This window comes from Lates calcarifer, linkage group LG8 (assembly GCF_001640805.2).
Source record: "Lates calcarifer isolate ASB-BC8 linkage group LG8, TLL_Latcal_v3, whole genome shotgun sequence".
Classification (NCBI taxonomy): Eukaryota; Metazoa; Chordata; class Actinopteri; family Centropomidae; genus Lates; species Lates calcarifer.
In genome coordinates this window covers 21,803,465-21,818,769 of record NC_066840.1, presented here as the reverse complement: position 1 = coordinate 21,818,769, position 15,305 = coordinate 21,803,465, and the positions used below count along the sequence as shown (strand labels likewise).

At 40.0% G+C, this 15,305-nt stretch overlaps 2 protein-coding genes across 11 annotated transcripts in view; one reads left to right on the top strand and one right to left on the bottom strand.

Annotated features, from left to right (window-relative positions):
* LOC108901506 (LIM and calponin homology domains-containing protein 1) overlaps window positions 1–15,305 on the top strand; it is a 151,057-nt gene that overhangs the window by 55,632 nt on the left and 80,120 nt on the right. For 7 of the 10 annotated variants that reach the window (XM_051072554.1, XM_051072553.1, XM_051072548.1 and 4 more), the window contains exon 1: window positions 11,099–11,428. The exons of 2 other annotated variants lie outside the window; for them this stretch is intronic. In XM_051072554.1, coding sequence (XP_050928511.1) covers window positions 11,327–11,428 — 102 coding nt within the window. In that variant the 5' untranslated portion in view covers window positions 11,099–11,326. Of the gene's footprint in view, window positions 1–11,097; window positions 11,429–15,305 lie in introns of those variants that run through there. One more of the 10 variants, XM_051072550.1, reaches the window with a different exon arrangement.
* Window positions 1,317–8,821, bottom strand: LOC108901500 (catechol O-methyltransferase-like). The gene is given in 8 exon segments (XM_051072559.1): window positions 1,317–1,376; window positions 1,477–1,517; window positions 5,678–5,802; window positions 5,805–5,997; window positions 6,090–6,286; window positions 7,416–7,710; window positions 7,834–7,889; window positions 8,570–8,821. Coding segments are annotated over 7 exon segments (861 nt in total). The 5' UTR covers window positions 7,837–7,889; window positions 8,570–8,821; the 3' UTR covers window positions 1,317–1,369.

The window sequence follows — 15,305 nt, the reverse complement described above, 5'->3', positions numbered from 1 at the left end:
ATTTAAGTTTATGATTTTACCTTGCCTTGGATTGAGTAAGTGAAACCTCTTCAATGTTATCAAGTTCATCAAAAATTCACTTTGTGTTGCTCAAACACACATTCAATTAGCAAGTAGCCAGCTTTTATTGTGTTTAGCAAATATGTAAATAAAATTTCATTTATTTAGTGTCAGAGTGAATACTATAATGATGAAAGAGTTAAATAAGCTCCAAACAGCACCATAACATATCTGTAATACTGCCCTATCGAGGACGGTAGTAGTGCTTGTCCAGTTTTTCCTCAGCACCAAACTAATGCTCTTAATGTCTGAACTATGAGACATGGACAGCATGTCTTGATTCTCCCCAAAAATAAAAATCTCAAGTGTAGGAGGTCTCTTCAACCAGGAGGAGGGAAAGTACATTCTGAGAGGCTTCAACCCTCTTAAGACACCACATGCTGGGAGTCTCTATTTCTCCCAATCTTCCCTCTCTCCACAGGGAGGGTATGTGTGTGAATGCCTGTGTGTGTGTATGTGTTGTGTGTGTTGCAGGTTGAAGTCTGGGTCAGAGGCAGGTGGTAGAGTCACTGCACATCGTCAGATCCCTCCACAGATTTAAAGACCTAACTTTAGCGTTTTAATTTTTCAGTAGCTTTTCTGTGATTTGTAGTAAAGGACCAGGTCACCAACTTAATTTGATCATGGCTCAGCTGAGCCGTCTTTTTTCAAGTCTGTGTTTATCTCACAGGTGTTTCAATCACTTTAATATTTAATTAAACATGTTGTTTTGCAAATAATCTGTTGAGCCAATGGATATATTTCACCATCGCTAATTTGAAATCGTGAGAAAAAGTGTCAAGGAAACGAGGTGGGAGGGAAAAGACATAAGGGAGAAGCTAATTATCTAAATTTAATCATGCAGTATATCTTATATCAACTAAAATAAGTTTTACTTAAAGAGTCATTGATGCTCCCCTCTGCAGCCATACATAGAAAGATAGATATATAGATATGTACTAGACACACAGATACATTGTACAGAACCATACACACTACAAACCCTAAGCCTATTAAAGTCTTTTTAAAATGACTATAATATCTTAAAAGCACACATCAGACAGTCTAAAATAAGTCAGCCCTCACTCCTGAGAAGATGACATGTTGGAGAAATAACAGTTTCAAGTGACAGCAATCAAATGTGAGGATACAACATCATTACACAACCCTGAAGTGAACAGAGGGGTGGGGGTGGGGGGAGCAGGCTATCGCAGTGTACCAAATATAGAAGTCCCTTGGTCTCTGGAGAGGCCATCAGGAGTCTCCTCTCTCCTTCGCTCTGCCCACTCCAGTTGATGAACCAGACGCACAGGAGGAAGGCTTTGTTCTTTCACTGCCTGAGAAGAGACATGGTGTGAATTTAAAATGACTTTGCTGTAAACAAGTGTTTATGTTGCTAGACTTCCCAATGTAAAACGGCACATAAAACAGCACTACCTTACAGAGGATTGCTGCTGTGCTGCAGGTGTCTGCCAATCCTGTATAGTAAGTTGAAAAAAATAATAGTTTGATGAAGTCCAGTAGAATCTAAATTTAGTAAAATGTGACACAGTAAACAGTCCTACAGATAACCTTTATCCCCACTAATCACAGAATGAAAGCTACTTGGAGGTTAAATGTAAGAAAAATTGTCATGCTCATTTCAATTAAAATAGCCCCACAATCTGACCCATTGAAGTTTGAAATTTAAACGACTTTATACAGCTGGGTACTGTCCTGATTAGAAAATAGACAGCATTCATTGTTTGCTCAAATGCCTAGATGGCTCATTTTTACAAGAGAGACTGTCCTCCTACGAAAAATGACAGCATCAGTTGTTTCAGCCGGTGTCCAAAACAGCACTTGTTTACGTTTAAGTACCAAAGCCCTGTAGCAGCTGGAGGAGTTATGCCTCTTGTCCATCAGGAGCAAATGAGGAAATAGTGTGCTGTTTGTTACAGAAACACAAAATCTGCAGATGTAGGAGGTCAGTGTAGAGGAGTGGGTCAGCAAAACACTGGACTTTTAACTATGTCTTGTTCCATTACCTTGACCAAGTGGCTGGTATTGTAACTGTGATGTCAAAGGAATGACATTTTAAGCCACATCATACTCCTTCCTTAACACCAACCAACAAGTTATCGCATCATGAAATGGACTTGTTTTTCCAGCTGTAATTTGTGACAGTTTTGGATGTCATCAGAGTCATCCTGCTGATATATATATCGGTGTAAGAGCAGAAAGCATGTGTTGTTCTTGTTGGTGGACAAAGCCCTTTCTCCATACTTTGTGTTCATTTCATCCGTGTTTGTGCATGTTTTCTGACAGCTTATGGATACAGATGAAATGGAGCAGTACCACAGAAAATCGTGGCAGTGTAGCCAATAGTTCAAGCGAGGCACGACCGTAGGACACGACAAAGAAACTCTCTGTTAATATTAGTTAAAGAATTCTCCGTCCACATGTCTTGATGTATCTAATGGCCTCACAGACCACTGTCGTCTACAATGCTGCCTCCACTTTTGCCTTTTTCTTAAGAGGTACATTATTATGACCTCCTCCACTGTGACAATGTCTGTTGTCAGAAACTTTTCACTGACAAACCATGTTGTCAGGTGAGAAAACACTCTAGTCTCATTAAGTGTAGAGGACTTTTTTCCACTTCAATCAACCCTGAAGAGATGGAAGTGAGGAGGTATTGATTCAGCAGCATAAACGTACAGTTCTTTTGCTCTGTTGTGTAATTTGATGTACAGAGAACAGAATATCACAGTTTTGATCTAAATCTGCATGTTTTGATGAAATAATGTTAATGGAGAAAAATGTTATGGCAAAAATCCTACAAAACTGTCCACACTGTCAATCCTCTACTTTAAGTGTAGTATAGGATCATAGCTGGCATGGCAGTTGACACAATACAAAAGATAAATATAACATTCTCTGCATAACTTGACACTCACAGCTACTGAGGAAGTTCTGTCTCAGTTGTGAATTTATCCTGGTGAATAGCTAGCCAGAAGTTCCCAGCAGTGAGATGTGGGGTGTTTGAGTATGAAGGGCCTTTGTGCAGAGAGCCGAGGGCAGCGGAGTGTGGCTCTTTTAGGGTTTGATTTAAATTGAAAGCTGTGTTTACATCCGCTATCCAGCCTCCATAGCACAGAGAGCAGTTCATAGCCTGACGAAGGAGGAACCAGAAATTGAACCCATTAAAATAGGGATTTCTTTTTAGGGAAACATGGAGGGAGGGTGAGGGATTGGGCATAGAGCATGGTGTTTACATTGGTTGTACATCATTGTGTACACTAGTGGTGCTCTGAAAGGAGGGCAAGGAAATGTTAAATCACCTCTGACAGCTGAGAAATTGACCACGTCTTGGCTCTAACACTCGCGTTGTGGGAAGCAGGGAGATCTGAGCTGAAATGGCGTGGAAGCTAATGAGCAATCATTACGTTGGTCTATTTTGTAATTACATACACATACTGGCCACTGTGTCTCTAAAATGTCTAGTATCAAAAAGCCATTATCTTGTAGTACATTACAGCTGACTGAAGGTAAATTCAACAAATTAGTAAATATTAACATAAAAAACAGCATGTTGGTTCACAAAAATACAAGATACATGTGTAGATTCATTATACTAGGCCCACCAAATGTGACTGCTTGTGTATCTGTGAGCTGGGCATAAGTTTAAATCTTATGACCAAAAAAATATTCCTGCTTTTCTTTTCACTTATGCAAATCTGGCTCATAGCATAGTAAGGAGAGCTGAGTCAAATAACTATTACACCATGTTGTTTTTCTGTATTAAATGGAAGTATCAGTCCATAATTCAAACACAACTTGCAGTAAATATTTACAAAGACAACAAACTCTGCCAGAAAACAGAATTTAAAGACTACTTCTTTCATTCAGCGAAAAAGACAAATTGCAAACTCCTTCTAATGGATGAAAAAATCCTCACAGATGATTACACCCACCCTGAATGTTGCTTTTCCCAAAGTGAAATGCTCCAGATTGCTAATTAGCGATACTAATATTCAGTACTTTGACTTCATGCAGGCAATCACTGCTCTGAGTGGGCGTCACCTTTTTCCAAATTGTCTTGATGTGGAATGTCTTAATTTGGAATTAAAGTAGTTATATTTTGGCACTGATTTTGTGTCTAACTTTGTCTACTAATCAGTTGGTTGATTATAGTTCTTCAATTTTTCCATAGTAGAAGTACTTTTACCAGAGAGAACAGTAACCTGATGCCTGTAGTCTACTTCCCATTATTACTTCATATTGAACTGAAATCCATGTAACCTTGTAGCACAGAGGGTTGGGTGTTATGTCAGACAGCAGTCAGTGTTCAGCTAATACATAATGAACAACCCCAGTGGCAAACAAACCTTAAACATATCAGAGTTTCCTGGAAACAAGTCTAATTCAACAAAGGCCAATCGCCATTTCCCCTGCTGTGCAAATAGTGATCCAAGCATGAGATTATAAAGTATTCATGTAGCTCGTCAAATTCTGCCAGCACCATTACCTGTTTTGCTCTGTGGAGACATTCACAGTGAACAGTTAAACTGGATGTATTTACAGCATCCTCATCCCTCTCTGTGTATTACCTAACCTCCATGTCTAATTCATAAACATACACCCCTTCCCCTGACTCTCTCTTTCTATCTATCTCTCTTTAACTGCAGTGAGCTCTTTTAGTTTGTATCATTTTACTCACTACAACACTCAGCACGCTGCGACCTGGAGTGTGGACCCACCCTGAGGCTCCTGGAAATATTGCATTTAATTAAATCGTGTTATTGCACAAATATTATTTATTTAAATTCACCACTAAATTGTCTCTAAACCATGTAATGACTTTCCAGCTGCTTTGAAACCCTCAGCAGTGCCATTAGAGGCTGATTCAGAAAAAACTCCACCTGAGTTCTACCCAGAAGACAACACTGATTCTCCTCATTTAAGATGCTTGATGGAACACTGAATCTCAGACATTATAGCCACTTAGATTGCTGATGTTAGTGAAAAGGGGGGGAAAGATCGGCTGGGAGCAATTTCCCCAATAATGCTTTATTTATTTAATTGTAAACACAGATGCTGAGGTCTGAGAGTAAACAACACAACATGCACAAGAGTGAGTGTGTGTCAGAACAAGACGGCTGTGAATCATCTACTTCATTATAAATAAATCAGGAAATATAAGAGTATTTACATCGCAAATTCAAAGACTGACTTTCCTGTTTGTAGCAATAGAGAAGATGTTTACTTGTGTTTACTGAGCAGCCCTGGGGTGCAGAAAAAACATGCAATTCTTAAAACCGGTGGCATTTTCCTTTAAAGGATTTGCTTGGTCAAAACCAGTTCAGTGCCTGAGTTCCAATATTTTAAAAAGCAGAGTGCGCCATCAAGTGGTTATTCTGTGCTCTACATCTAGTCATTTTTTCTTTGTTGTTTTTGTTGTGAGAAGAAGTCATTGTGTAAATACATCAAGGATTTTCACCATAGCACAAAAAAGGCTTTTCTACTTGTGTTTAATAGTTGTTGCTTGTCATTCATTCAAGTATATATATAAGTAATAGTTGAGTCTTTAATACCATTAGTCGACACAAACTGAAATCACACACCCACATCTTTAGATTTTGTCATCACATTCTACCTTAGTATCTTCCCTTTGGTAGAGGATTTCCACCATGAACTGAAGCTCTGTCTTGATGCAGCAGAAGTCTGCTCTCGCTTTGATGTGATCCAGGATTTCTCTGAGATCCTCAGCTCTTCTTCTTTGTTGATCAGAATGACGGAGCAGCCGGAGGAGCAGAGGAGCGCTTCCTTCTCCAGAGTCAGCAGGTCTGGAAGGTACTGCTGGGGATCATGGTCCATTAGCACCAGGTTGAAGCCTTCACTGGTCCTTTGATCAGGCTCAAGTAATGATCGCAGGGTTGGGATGGCCTCAGCTGAGCTAGATGTCAACACCTGGAACTGAAGAGGATGAGAAGAGTGGAGGAAAGGAAGTTAAAATCCATTTGCTACGCTATGTTTTATCAGACTGTGGTGATCATTCCTGACTGTACCTGAGAGTGTTTGAAGCCAGCCACCAGGATGATTTCTTCTCCCAAATCTGCTGTGAGTGGGTCCAGCTCCACTGTGATCAGTCTGCCAGCAGGGGGCAGCAGACGCAGCAGGCGGACTGAGCTGTAGCCACAGTGCATCCCCAGCTCCAACACCCTAGAGGGACGGACACGCCTCACCACTTCATCCAACGCCTCACCTGAGTTGAGAAAAACAAGCGTGGTGTTCATTTCTTTGTTGGCTCAGACCAGAGGATGTTTTGAACATAAATGGATGCCAGTGGGATGGATCTGGAATTTAGAGCCATATGCAGTGTTTAATCTTAACCAGTATCTGTCTTGATAAAGACACCACTCACTCACTAATTATGTTACCTTATGTTGCAATAGCATAAGAAATTAATGCAGTAGAACTTGCCAAACTCATGTCGTATTTGTTACCAGCTACTAATATGGAAAGTCAACATTCACAACTGACAAGATTGATTATTTAATTTAAAGGTACAAATGTTATTAAGCTGAGAAAATGGATACAAAATGTAGAATACAGGCTGATATACTGTAAACATGGAAGCAGCAGTTTCTTAATGATTTTCTACTAAACTGCCTGTGGGCAGAACATAGTAATTAGAATTACTTACAGAATTGTCAGTATTATTAATGTTGTTGATATCATGAATGGAAGTTAAGACTGATGGATATGGTTTGACTTTTTCATAATGCATCTGTAAATTATCAATTTTATTCAACCTTAATAAACAACTGGTTCAACATATAGCCACCGGATTAAAACAATTACTACTGCTGTTCCAAACGCTGCCTGAGAAAATATGCTGTATATTTCAGATTTATCTGACAGCAAAACGGAGGAAAAAAATGGAGCTGCCTGAGTTCAGCCACAATGGCACAAAGGAAGGGAAAAGAGCGCCACTCTCAGGAAGCTTCATCAACAGCAAATCCATAATAACAGCAGCATTATTTTCATCTATCCCACCCCTTTAATTCCTCAGAGATGGTCATGGGATGTGGAAATTCATGCCTGAATGATATTTGATTTGCAAATAAATTTATGTTAAACTTGGCTCCTGGATGTGTGCACCTGTCAACCACTGGTATCTCAAAACACAACAAATTGTGCTCCTCTCTCTCTCTCTTCCAGTGGATCTATACCCTAGATTGTAGCCTTTAGATTAAAGGACTTTCAGTTGTTAGTCAAGTATAATATTAAGATATGTTTTAATTCATGTACTAGTTTGCACTGATATCACAAAGACAGTTTCATGTGACTTTGTGCATTTGGTAAATAAAGTGATTCCACTGCTTACTTACCAATCTCTGGACCAATGCATAAAGAGGGGTGTGTCTCAGCATAGAGGTCAAAGGTCTCCAGGACACTGTCAACTTTGCCATGGGTGCACTCAGAGAACACAAAGGCATGGGTGCTCTTAACACACACTCTCCCTCGCATCATCCTCAGCACCCAGGCCACAGCTTGATGGTACAGCTTGAAGACTTTGACACGATAACGGCTGGATACCATGATGATGGCAGGAAGCAGTGGGATGGAAACAGCAATCAGCCACATTTGAACTGCTGCTGGAAATACAGTAAGAAACCTCAAAACCTGTGGATAAAGAGGGAGAAGCTGAGATCAGTTTGTGGAAATCTGGCATTTGAGTTAGAAAACCTCTCTCCAAAATGAGATTTCAGAAAAACGACATATTGTTGTTGTTTGATTTTTAAGTACCATTCTGAGAGGTTCATCTCATTGATTGTGGTTGTTGTTGGATCCAGCTTCTGATTCTTGGCAAGAAAAAGGCAAAACCAAGTTTTTATTTTCAGCAGATTAATGCTGCAATAAACATCCACTATGGTATAAGTATATTGTAATTCTTTTTGGTGAACAAATTTAATGGTTAAACAATCTGTGTTTTGGCATGCACAAGTTATACTTCCAATTCAGATAGCATTAGGGGAACATTAAACAAAGTATGATTTGTGCCATTTTACTTGGAGCCAGTAAAAGTGTGTCAGTGTCACATTTTGAAAGCAGGATTGTCAAACCATGCACTGTGGAGGGCAGAGAGTCTGCAGTTGTTTCTGACAGTCAAACACTACAACAAAGGCTTTTCCTTAATTCATCTGCTGTGACGTTGGAATGAAAACCTGCAGAGTCAGCCATCCTTTCAGAGACTGGCCACTCACTCTTTACATTTCAATAACTGTACAATGCCCTAAATGGATGTGTAGCCCTTTATGAATTAACTTTAACAAACACATCTCACCAAGATTTTTCCAAGATTTGTCAGTTAACTAAAATAGATAACGTACAGTATATATATAGTTTATGGTGTTTCACTATTTGAAGAATACAGACAGTTTATTAACACATTTTAAATAAATAAAGAAAATGTTAATTTTAATATGAAAATTTAACTGATTTCCTGAGACAGAAGTAATAACACAGTGGTAATGGTTCTTACCGAGCTGCCCTGTTGCCTGTCCAGGTTCAGAGTGCATCCTGTCAAACACAGGTGGGACTGTCACCCCGGTAAGTCAAGTAGCCTATGTAAGCAACATGTGATAACAGCCAGCCTACTGTAAAGCAAACCATGATTTTCTCTTTGACATAGATCTTCTGGGAGAAATTCAACAGGAGAGAAAGCCACACTAAACTGTTTTTCATATCCAGGAAGTAGACACCTGAGAGACAGAGGAGAGGAGTGGGGACTGGATTCAGCTGGATACACACAGCAGACCTGTTTGGGAAAGCTCCTCCCTCTGCTTTTCAATACTGCTGCATTCTTCCACAAGAGGTCAGCAAAGATGTAAGAATGTCTACAACCCCGTGGACAATACTGGGTGTCTGCAAGACCTGGAAGTCTTGACTGGCATCATCAAGATGTTAAGGCCTCCTATAGTGTATATCTAACAAATAGCCCATGGCCATTAGAGGAATTATCTGATGCAAAATGTGGATTAGAGCTTTTATTTAAAAATAAATAAATAAATAAATAAATATATAAGTAGGGTAAGACAGGGGGGCAAAGTTTAATAAAGTTTTCCAACCTTGTTCAGAGTAGCCTCTGTGTTAAGAGTTTCATTATTAATCTTCTTGTGTAAGTCTGGTGCAGGCTGAACCCAACTTTTTATTTGCAAAATAGTGATTTATAAAATCACAGAATCCATCATTTTTGGCAGAATCAAACTGATCTGAAGTATGAGAATATGCTGATTGACTAATATTCATGTTTTCTAAATAGCAGGCCATGATTTAGTTAATTGTTCATTGCCTCAATAGCTGGCAGTCACAGGTGAACCTCAGTTTTGTGTTCCTTTGCTCTAAATCAGTGAACACTCTGCTCTGTCAGTTGCCCCATATAGTGAAAGTGGGTATGAGATCCCCAGTGTGTTGCTGCCCTCATTGGCTGGTAGTGGAGCGGCGCTGCTTTGTGTATTTTTGGCCATTGGAGCGAACCATACTGCGGTGTGCAAGTCCTGTCAGTCCGGCTACGTCAAGTTAGCCAAAAACTGCCAGATTTCTACCGGAACCGAGGCGGGTTTGCTATCAAAATAAGAGCCTACACAAATTGCTACAGGAACAAACGTTGCAGGTTCTGCATCAAACGTCATTCTTTTATATGGACAGATGTTTCTATCTTTTGTCCACCTCACTTATATCAATCAGGGTAAGCTAAATAAGAGATACACTTCTCTTACTGCATTATGTTTAGCTGGGTGTGTATTGAGCTGGGTGTGTATTGAGTATGAAAAGAAGTATGAAAAGGAACATGTGAAGAGCATACATTTAAGATACATTAAGACACGAAATATCCTTATTTATCAATATGAAATGCACCTGTAACAGATGAAGAGTCTTGAATTTCTTGGCTCTTGTTTTCATAAGACAGAATGATATATTTGGCTTTCCTTCTCGAATTCACATATTAATAAATATTTGTGTAATTTCCGGTTACATTTCTTTCTGGTTTGTGGTTAAAATTTTCCTACCAAACCTGAAGTGGGTGAAGACCCGCCCCTACCTTGCCTCTGATTGGCTAGTACTAGTTACCCTTAGTGGTTGGGTTATTCAGGTTTACGCATGGAAAGTGATGATTGGTCACGGCTAAGGTAAGGACATCAGGGTAAGCCAATCAGAAACAGAGATAGGGGCGCGATTTTACCGCCAAAACGAAGACATATATTTACTTCCGGTTACACTGTGCGTTAACTTTGAGCTTAATACATCTGTGAGTTTGAGATACAGAACAGCAACTTGAAAACCTCAAATACCCATTAATTATGCCACAAATGGGATATGTTTCATTTCGGCTGGAAAGGAAGAATCTGGAAATGACTTCAACCCGGCGGTAGGTTCAGTGTTGAGAGACAACCTGTAGCGTCTTGCTACTGTTTGTCCTTGAGAATCAGATGCTAGCTTACTTGACTTTCGTTTAACATTAGTTCATTGCTAATGAAGGCTAACTTAGAAGTGTTAGCTAGATGTAAAAATGACGATTATTTAGCCACAGGAATAGCACGGATTTATGGCGTTTGTACTTGGAAGGTTGAATAAGCACACTTAAAGTTCCCCTTTTTAGCTTAATTAGCACGTTAAGGAACATCCTGACAGATGAGGAGACTAGTTTCCTGTCTATCAAACTGCCTGGAGAGGGAGACAGGACTTTTATTTTCTGATTTCTGATATTTTTTTGTTCTCGTTTAAATTGTGTGTTCTGTAAAAGTGAAGTGTTTATAGTATTGTTGAAGGAGTTTTGGGGGTAATTTGAGTGTGTGAGAAATGCATATGTTGAACAAATAAGATAAACATTACAGTTTCCTTGATAAACTCCATTAAAGGGTGTGATAATATTGGTGTCTGTTACAGCATGCAATGTAATGTGTTATATTTGAATGTCCCCCATGATACAATATGGTCATCCACTAAAACTTATTTTGAGCGCCTTCACCGGAAGCCATGTAACGAGAGACTCTTGCTGACTTGACGCTGGTTGTCTGCCCACAGACTCCAACAGGAGCGATACCGGAGAGCAGCAACTGGTCCGTTGCCTCGCCGGTGCTGCTGCTGCTGCAACATCAACACCTACAACCGACGGAGTAGACGGGGCTGACTGACGCCTGACGGTTCACGACTAATTTCGGTGGAATAACGCGGCACTGAGCTGCTTTTACACATTTTTAACAGGCTTTAACACTTGAAGAGCTGAGCTTCTTCGCCAATGGCAAGTCCGGTTGCAGACATAGGACAGTCTCATCAGCATCACCCTGTGACCGAGTCGGCCGCAGAGTCCGCGTTTCAAGAGGCGCAGAAATGGATAGAGGTGAGTCACGGAGTACTAAATACAAAACCAACCCTCAGGCACTTTGCTTCCCGTTCGCGCAGGTGTTTTGTTGTCATTGTGTGGCCTTAGTTACTGTTTTGCAACCTGTATCTGCAGCGCCTTCTCATTTTAAACGGCAGTTTGCTTTTTATTGCTTCGTCACCTGTTGAAAGGTGACTCAAACAGATGATTTGACTCAGATTCGGACGAAAATCCCAATCATTTTCCTGTGAAGTTCCTTTCGGGGCTTATAGTGTTGCTTGGTAGTGTATTTATCACGAATATGTTGAATTTATTCGTATTTTAATCTTATGCAATGTAACATTCCTGTAATAATTTGTGTCTTAAAAAGTCGATACTGAGTAACTTATCTAAACAAATAAAGTTACGTTTTGTGTTACTTGTAATGACATAACCTAACTGCGTTAATGCCTTAACATTCCAAACAGCATAGTGCACATATTTGGAAGAGATCCTCCTGAATGTTGCAGTAGGCTTTCAGTTGTTTTTGGTGAGGGCCATTGTACAGTAGCCGTGGCTGCTGTGGGGCCTGGTGCATGTTTGGCTGAAAACAATGAATGCATCATGTGGAATGGATTTTTGCCTCATTGCGAGCCTGGTGAACAATAATCACACAAATGAGTTTTTGTTCTGGGAGAATTTCAATCACGACACGTTGCCTGCCGCTGTTGCATTTGACTTTGTCATCCTGCAGTGAGCTGGCCTCTCATCAGCCCTCAAAACACTGATGATGACTGGCTGATTATCTCTTGCATGTTGGTAGGATGTAGGCACTGCTCTGTAGGTTTAGATAAAGGCTTAAAAATGTGATTTCAAGCCCACTGTGGCACGAAGCTTTTTATGAAGTGAGTGAATCAGCGTAGCAGGGGCGGTTGTAGGGATGATGGGGCCTCTGTACAGGAGAGGACTGTGCCCCTACCACACCGCCTGCCCCCCACTTTAATTGTACCAGTATTGCTGCATTACTTTACAGCTTTGTGTTTGTGTTACTGTTCCACTCTTCAGCTGTTAGTAACATATTTCTGAGAAGCATCAGTACAAGATTGCATAATATTGGTAACCACCATCTAACATAAACTTTAAAGAGTAGCATTGCATTGGTCCATTTTACTGCTGTTGATGGTGTTAGTAGACAGTTATTTGAACCCAGGTGTGTCACTTAACAAAAGAAATCAGATTCAAATTAAATTCTTGAAATCAGGTACATCTGGCACATTTTCCTGTTCAGCACCTGCACTAAGACTTGTAATAATGCTAGTGTCAATGTTGGCCAGCATCATATGTAGTTATTAATAAGCTGTGTTTAAGCTAATTCAAGTATATTACATATCAAAGTCATATTTTTAAAAAAGTCAAATCCTCTTTAAGAGTGTCAGAGGCCATTACAGGCCTATTTAGCAGCACCAAACTCCTCTGAGGCCCATATCATATCTTTAAAAAGCCACTACTGACCTAGAATCTCAGAGGCAGCTCAGGCCTGAGAGCTGAAAAGCTGGGAAGGAACAGATACCACTGCTGTGTTGTTGTTCCTCTATCACCCTTTTCCCTATAGGGACTGATTTCATTACCCATACACACCTGGTGATGGTCTTTCAATCACCTCAGGGAACCAGAGACAGGTCACTGGTTTCTTAATGAACAGATTAACACAAAGCCTCAGTCAGCAACCCAGTGGCTGATCTCTGACTGCTTATATTCAACTGCTGTGTCATATAAGGTGTCAGGACTTGAGGCTAGGAGTTATAACAACAGGTCCTCTGTTTGCCGGCTATTGTCAGTGACAAATCAGAACATGCACAGAAACAGTGGAGACCTGAGTGCTCGGTACTGTGCTCCTCATCAGCCATTTACTTTGGTTGGAAAATAAACCATCCCCCGCCTTTGCCTGTCTTTTTTGCTCATGCGTAGCTCATTTTAGATTTGTACCTTTACCTGTTAATAATACTTACTCCTAATCTCATGTCTGATGTGTTATGGAGGAGACAATAACCCACATGTGCTATGTTAAAGGACTTAATTAAGAAGACCGATACCTGAGTCCAAGTAACAAATACAATACAACAATTGGATTACATAGACTTGTCTCCCAGAGACATGTTTGATTACCTCCTAGTGTTGTTTTAAGACCTGTTCATATCAAATCAGTTTGTGGGGGATTTTTGTTATTAACTTGAGGCAGCTGCTCTTTAATTTTGGTTTGTTTTGGCAGGTGAGAATAATTTGAACTTTGCTGAGCTCTTTCTAACCACACAGAAACCCTTGAAACTGCCATTGAAAACCACATTAATGCGTCTCTGTCAACATGTCTTGGTGGTCCTGCCATAGTTGCATCTGGGGAAGGAACTGATTTATAGTCCAGTGTTGGATTTTATCCTGTTCATTAATGTACCACCACTGTACTGAAACAGACACGTGCTGAGTTATTACATTGACATGCAGTTTTTTATATACGAGAAGTAATTCTTCACACATGTTTTGACATGAGGGAAAGACAAGAGTTTTTGCACTGTAAATGAAAAGTAATATCATGAAATAGTTTGCACTAAAAATGCATTGGTAGAGGAGAAAACATTGATGCATCTGGTGTTAATGAGAAGGGAAAGATTGTTACACTTTTTTCAGTGTCAGCAGTGAGTGTGAGTACTTGAAACATGTAGGATAAAACATGAGCAGCCTTAGCTGACCAATCACAGCTGTAGAGGCTTCTATGTAGTATCACCATAGCACCAACACATAGCTGCATTTTTGAGAAGGTGCATGTCAAAACCAACCAAGCACACCACCACAAATTTGTTAATTCTGTTCTTCCAAATCAGCAAACCCTTATTGTCCACTTTGAATTTCAAAATAGTCCTCAAGAATGTGTCACCATGGGAACCAAGCTCAGGCAAATAGCATCCCGCAGCCCTGTCTGTAAAACCCAACACCTTGATATGAAGCATTCACACCTGCACTCATTACTTCCTTGACGGCCGCTTCCTCTCACCATCTTGTCAGTAACACTGCGCCTAATGACAGTGTTTAGGCTTCTCTGAACTTCAGAGGAGTCTGACTGGCCCTTTGATGAGGGTGGAAAACCCTCAGTTGGTGAGCTTGATTGATTTGTGTCGTATAGCCACAGGGTGTCTGCATGGACTGGAAACTCAATGATATTATCTGACTGAGGCTTTTCTCTGAACACACCTCAGTGGTTTGATGAATTGGTTTTCTTCTCAATTGTGGTTGAAGACTAGTTTGCTGCTGGCAAATTCATATCAAAGCGTAATTGTGAGAGAATAACTCTGTCAGAGTTGAGTAATTTCATCACTCGTCTCAAAGACATTTCTGGGAGAAAAACGTTCAACTGATACATAAACAAAGAGAATGTATCCAGAACAAATGGAAAAACTTTACGTTACATGACCCAAAACTTGCCAAGAAAAGTAATCCCAGTTTGGCACATGGGATGTAATAAGATATTTTGTCAGTTTACATAAAGCCAAATACTAGAGATTAAGTCAATGAAGTATTTCATGCTGGTTGCTGGTTTTCCTTGAGAAGTCAATCATACTCAGGAAAAGCAGTGTAAAATAATGAATTAAGTCTATGTAGCCTGGCAGTTGAGCAGTGTTGCCAGAGAGTCTTGTACAGCTTTAAACACACTATATGATTTAAAATCTGCTTAAGACTTTGCTTTGACAGCTGTATCTTGGTGAGAATGGGGAGGCCTTCTTGAGCTGTCTTCGTAAATGAACTTGTAGTGTGTGGTTTATTCAGATTTCTTGTCTCAGGTCGTAACCATCACACTTTAATCCTGCAGTTTATGATTATCATTATGATGGATGAACCTTTATTGCATATATGTTGCCATATGTTC